At 47.3% G+C, this 6504-nt stretch overlaps 1 protein-coding gene across 1 annotated transcript in view; it reads right to left on the bottom strand.

The window, feature by feature from the left end:
- SARC_01816 (hypothetical protein) overlaps positions 1 to 6185 on the bottom strand; it is a gene marked incomplete at its 5' end in the record, with an annotated part of 11459 nt that extends 5274 nt beyond the window's left edge. The window contains 10 exons of the mRNA XM_014304442.1: positions 10 to 188; positions 511 to 1006; positions 1325 to 1456; positions 2034 to 2158; positions 2486 to 2612; positions 3457 to 3627; positions 3992 to 4151; positions 4658 to 4908; positions 5295 to 5450; positions 5945 to 6185. Of these exons, the coding sequence (XP_014159917.1) occupies positions 10 to 188; positions 511 to 1006; positions 1325 to 1456; positions 2034 to 2158; positions 2486 to 2612; positions 3457 to 3627; positions 3992 to 4151; positions 4658 to 4908; positions 5295 to 5450; positions 5945 to 6185 (2038 nt within the window). The remainder of the gene's footprint in view (positions 1 to 9; positions 189 to 510; positions 1007 to 1324; positions 1457 to 2033; positions 2159 to 2485; positions 2613 to 3456; positions 3628 to 3991; positions 4152 to 4657; positions 4909 to 5294; positions 5451 to 5944) is intronic.
- Between the last annotated feature and the right edge of the window lie 319 nt (positions 6186 to 6504).

The raw sequence follows: 6504 nt of genomic DNA, 5'->3' as shown, positions 1-6504 counted from the left end.
ATAGCATACCAGAAACATGTATCTGCAGATCGCCGCTCTGGCCAGTTACGGCCACAGCCATGCCTGCACGCTCTGCGTCATAGACCAGACTCTTCGCTGCGTCGCTGAGGATATCAGCCATCATCCTCATGCGAAGTTCAACTTCTACACTTCCGATCCGGTAATTGGCCGTATCCCGTCTTTTACTTCTGTGTGTATGTGGATGAGAATGGTAGACATGCCGTTGGTTGCTATCGACTATGAGAGCGTGTAATGCATGGTGCGACCAAAAGATCCCAGCGGTACATATCCGTTATCTTGGTGGATGCATGGATATAAAATAGCGAAATGAGCTGCATTCTAACACAAGTTGTAATTCTAGCGCCGACGCGGACCCAGGATCTCGCCCAGACTGAATGTAGCAAGTATAACACGTTAAACCTAAACATGACCATGGATAGTACAAAATACTCACTAATATTGAACTTCGACATCACAATATGCTCACATCTCCGAACTATCATTTCACACCTAATGAGCTTGTACTGCTTATTCAATGGAGACAGCAATGTGGTCTGCGTCACCACTGTGGGCGTGCGGAAGACCACATCCTGTGCGTGCCACAAGTGGTCGCCCTTCTCCTTCAGATCGTCCAGCACTGGCTCCACAATCTTGGGCAGCAGCGTGAGATCCGTGGCATTGCACTGAAATTCGTTCTTGGCGGGCAAATGCAAGCGACTCCCCATGGTGAAGTTGCCGAAGGCATCCTGCATCGTCTGGTTGAACTCGGTGAAGGTGTACGGCGTATTGAACCATTCTTCGACCTCCACAGTCACTCCATTCAGTGTACCCGAGCTTGGTACAGCCTTTTCAGTGGCGCCTGTATCGGAGTTCGCCTCTGGGGGTGTCTCTGCGCTTGCATCTGTATCCATGTCTGTGTCTACATCTGCCGGATTGTCGGCACGTCTGCTCGGGTTCCTTCGTGTAGACGAGCCTGGATCAGCTGCAACCTCCTCACTACCTGCTGCTGCATGTTCAAGTAACAACATTGGTTAGCCCAGCCATCACACTGCCTGTCGAGTAGCCAACTCACCCCGCCGCAACCGAGATTCACAGCAAGGCTGGTGACGGTTTTGCAGAATTCTTTTACAATGTACACCGCGCATAAAGGTACAGATATCAACTAGTTGGCACACACAGACCGTTTTATAATAGCCAGTGACAGCATATATAGTAAGCTGCTTGCCGGATACATGCAACTCAGTTGAATTCGACCGGATAATCATCAAACAAAGCATGCATTACATTTACACACAAATACACAACGCAGTTTACTGCAACTTACCGGGTGAGATCGGGGTGTCGGGATCCATAACGAGCACCAGAAACGGGTTAGTGTGCAGCTCAGTGGTCACCGCGGCATCCAAATCGGCGTCATACTCGAACGCCGAGGGCGGGCGGAGAAGATTTTTTGCCTCTGTGACGTGTCGGTTGATTGTGAAATGAATCAGCATAGTTAGATAGAGAAATGGTCATTGTAGATAGAGACACTATAGTACCGAGCCAGCTGTTACATGTATAAATGGGTGAATCTGATACATATGTGACCACGCGCCTGTACTCATACCCTGCTCTCTCAGAAGAGAACGTGTAATGAGTGCTTCAGAAACCCCGCATGTATTGGGCGGGGCTGCAATGCTTGTGATCCTGCGTTACTAATGAAATGTACAGTCGACACTTCTGGTTTTGAATAAGATACGATAGGAATTCGTCGACTGACTGCAATGCAAGCATACGCGTGGACATATATTTGTATATTGCGACATTGTATGCATGGTGGAAGGGATGCAGAGCTCACCGATTCAAATGGCGAGAGGCAGCGACCTACCTATCGTTTTTTCCAGTTAGCGTGGCTAGAGAGTGGAACACATCACAACTAGATTTGACATTGATTCCCCTGTGTCTATATCTATAAGTATGTGTGTACATACATGTAAGCGTATGCACGAGTATGTACTGACGTATATTCAAATATCTGTAGAAGGGGCCTTTACCTGTCATGTTTTCTATTTCTCGAGCCACTAGCGTGCTAGCGTAACCAATCGGATCGACGGAGAATTGGTACTTCCACGCGCATTCACGAGCCATTTGCGAAGTCTCATACACCGACTCTTGGGGTCTGTGTGGCACAAGATGTAGAAAAATTTAGCTTCAAGCTACAACTTCAGAAGTGTGTTCAAGCCCGTCAACGTGCCAAAAAAAAAAATTTGTCGTCGTAATCACAGCGAAAGAGGCTACACAAGCGTACTACGAGGTATCCTATTCAACATTAGGCAAACATAAATACAAATACAGTACGAAAAAGGCGAATCACACTCTTCTATTTGAGCGTTAAAGACCATCGCGAGGACAAGTTTCAGCATACGTGACACGGTACCAGTGCGATGCCATCTTTCAATACATCTACATTATATGCTCTACTTGCTGTCCCCATCTCAGTACATACCCGGCGTTCTCGACCATGGCAATGTATTCCTTCACACGGGACACCACTTCAGGCCACCTCAGCAGCCCCGCTTCCGTGAGCTTTACAGACACCTGGAAGATGGTATAACCCTCGTAGTAGTCGGTGCCTGTGGGTATATATAAGAAAGGTATCACATGTACGCATATCAGCGATCGAGTAACGTGTAATCGTAGGGATGTACCTACTACACTGATATGACAACACTAGGCCATCACCTTGGCAATCTTCATAAATATACACATAGCAAACGGCCGCCACAATGCCGTGGGGAAGCGATTTGCGGCTCTAATTTAGAAGAGACGTTATCAGAAAGGCGCATGAACCTTGTCATTTCGCTACCAAAAAAAAGTAACGCTAGCGCAACTTCCACAGTCGAAACAGATTACAAACTGATAAGAAGGCCAGTAGAACAAAATACCCGAGAAAGAACCAATTTTCAAGGATGTAAATCAGATGTGGTTGTTTGTGCACGGCAGTTCGGGTTGCAATCGACGATTTACCCATTTGTATCTATGCAATTTGGCTTCACTTGAGATGAATGACTGCATATGTCGCCTGTTTAAATCACGTACAGGCACATCGGCAAACAAGACAGAGTAATTAACTATGCAGAGACGCTCGATACGATATGCAATAGCACAGTACGGTTCACATAGACACAGATCGTAGAGTAACTTATACCCGATGTCACCACGACATACACTTCCACATGAGACCAAGAGATGTAAAGCATTACCCTATGCGCCATGCAGACCGTACAACTCCGCAGCGGCCACTGATTCAGGCGTAACAAGGCCTGGGGCACTGCGATCTAGACGACAGGAACTGGACAACAACTTATCGCATCTACCTCAAAGACAAGCATAGCAACGCAAAGGGCATGTATCCACGTAAACAGTTACCGACTATAAAACGGGAACAATCTTGAATTCGCTAGGCAAAACACATACCGGATTCTAGCGATAAGGCCAGACCATCCTCCTTGAGGGTCGCCAGGATACTGCCGTCTGCTTCATCGCCCACCAGCACAGCCAAGTAGTCGGCGGGACTGCTCAGTGTGTATGGCGAGGTTGCCAGCTGCCACTGCATCCTCACATTGCGAGTCTCGCCTACTGGTTTCACTGAGGTGTTATATAGTAGGCAACATCGATTAGGGCCTTTACTTAGATTGGAGGTGGACTGAGCTAATAACAAAACACGTATGACCTCGGGCATAGCACAACTGTGCACATAGTGTGTTTCGCTATATGATGAGAGAAGCGGTAGATAGGGCTATCGATGCCTGCAGAACCTGGTCAGATGTCCTGCGATTTCACTTTGTGAGTAGACAATGTAATGTACGCTGTCTTCGGACCTCGTGGACACTAATATTCATCCTTTCGAAACACAATCATCACAACGTAAAACGGCCGAAAAGGGCTGATGGCATGCAGCAGACACAGAGAGTACATCTGATCGTGGGACTTCGTGTGTGTGTGTGCTTACTAGTAAAGAATCCGTTTAAATTGGAGGGATCGTATGGAAGTGGCAGGTTCAGCGGCTCCGGTTTATCGCCCACCGGCACCTGCACGAAGAGTTCGGAGACCATCGCCTCCAATTCATCCAGCGAATGCGGCGATACAATCGCCAAGTTCAGGTTGCGTGACTGTATTGTATGCAAGAGTGTGCATGAGATTTGGCCCGATTTGAAAAATCTTCACAGGTTGTGTTAGATTCAGGGCAATTTGAAAGGCTCCTCACGAGTTGTTTACGACTTACGCTTCGCAAATCGTATGAGATTTAGCACATTATATAATATTTGAATGCATGCACAGCCGGGATTTTAATAAGAATTTTCTCGCATGCACACACTATCACTATCTCGTGGTGTGTGCTTAATTGCCGATAACACAACTCGACCCGGTGTGCACACACAATAGTCAGCTCAACATAGTGATCCGAAATTTGACAATATGTTTCCTGCCTACAAACGATGCTTGGCACGCTGATTGTTTAGTGCTACACACACTGACAGTACAAGAACAGCACAATGAGTCTCGTGCACTACGCCGAGAACGTAATCGCAATATAATCACTGCACAACGACTACACAATAGCAAGGTCACACAAACACCACCCACCGCGCCCCTCGACTCCTCTTACCCCACTCACCTTATAGCACTGATTGATATATTTCAACATGCCCGTGAACACATCCGTGCCAGAGACTTTGGGGTCCTCCACCAGTGATTTGGTGGAGCCTATCGTGAACCGTGACGATGGGTGGTCCTGTTTCTGCCTGGTATTGAGTACCATTTGTGCCTTGCGGTCGTTCTGAGGCAGATCCTTCTCGTACTCTGCATTCACGGCGTTGATCTCGTCGCCGATACTCTCCGGTGTCAAAATGGGGTCGATGAAGAATCCTGCGGGGTATTCAGGGGGTACGATATTAGAACCAACATAGTTTTGTGCGGATGTCGCAGGGTGTGGTGGAGAGAGTGCAAAGTTATACACCTTTTGTCTCAACATGCACAGGAATATTTTGCCAACGGAATACGGAAACCCTTATACATTTGCCATCGTAAGTGTTACAATGATGGAAAGTGCAAGCAGTGCGTGCATGCAAGCTATGCTGAACAATGTGTGTACGTCTTATGCACTACACCGAATGTAACTCAGACATTACAACAGCAGATTGTGTCACGCACCACTTCAAGTACACGAATACACGCGGATGCATGCCCATGGAACGACTATAATTGTTCCCGGCAGCCGACGCATGCAAACTGCAACACACACCCAAACTCACCAGAAAACAGTTGCAGCGACTCGTTGAAAGACGACGGCTCCACCCCGTAGAAGTAGACTGTGGCTGTGTTGGATGTCCACGCATTCGCCTGCTCTCCGCCATGAGACGCTAAAAACTTATCCAGGCGATTTAATCCCGGATATCGCTCACTGCCACCTGCGCATGGTACAGTGTGGTGAAGCAAAATGAATATTGAAAAATAAATATTTCATTTGCGCTTGTCTCGGCTTCGAATGAGGCTCATAGCCGTGTGAGCACGATGTATACACGCCCAATTGCTTGTATCTTTGACAATTACATACTTCTTCGAGTTAGACTTTGCGGTGCATGCATTGTCACAGAGTGCCGATGTATCTGAACTATCCCTCGGCCAATCCATGAAGTACAAAACCACAAAACGATAACTACATTGACTGCGTAAATCGGGTTGCTACGTTACACGTACACAGTTGCCGGATATGTGTCTCTCCAAAGCATGCTTGGAGAAATGTGTGCGAACAACCACACCAACGCAGACATGAATTTATGACACAAGTAGCTTCAACAACACTGCTATACATCTGCAAATATATAAGCACCTGTGACACCAACACCTCACTTGTCACACTGCAACGCATACTTGAAAGCGGTGCAAACAAACTCTCACATACCCACAAAGAGCATGTGCTCGGTCAGATGAGCCAGGCCCAGCAACTCATCGGGGTCGCGATAACTGCCGCATGCCACCCCCATCGCGGCACTGGACTGCGTTGCGTCAAGATCCGACACCAGTGTAACTGGAAGCCCATTCGCCAGAACAAACCTCCTGTACATGCGGTTATCACCACTGGAAGTGATCAACGGCGTCTTGGACTGTATGTAGGTGTCCGTGCCGTCTGTAGCCACCGCCATGTGTGTGCTGGTGTAGTGCACCTGTAATTGATAGTGGGGTCCAATCCAGGTACAAGAAGCAAAAGTGTGATGGCTGCAATGAGACTTACAATATTTGACTTGCCAAAATGCTTCGCATGTAAACAGATCTGAACCGCAACATGTTCTAGCCAAGTGCGAGAACGCAAACTAATGACTGCGTGCGGACGTTCCCAATGAGGGTAAAATCCAGTACAAAAGTATGTGACCTCGAATATGTGCTGTCGTCGACGTATTTGATCATGACTAAAGCAAGCCAAGGATAAAACTATAAATACATATATATATATATATATGTATA

Source organism: Sphaeroforma arctica (genome assembly GCF_001186125.1).
Source record: "Sphaeroforma arctica JP610 unplaced genomic scaffold supercont1.76, whole genome shotgun sequence".
NCBI classification, from domain to species: Eukaryota; class Ichthyosporea; order Ichthyophonida; genus Sphaeroforma; species Sphaeroforma arctica.
The sequence above is the reverse complement of the archived record's forward strand: the minus strand, read 5'-3'. Positions and strand labels throughout refer to the sequence as shown.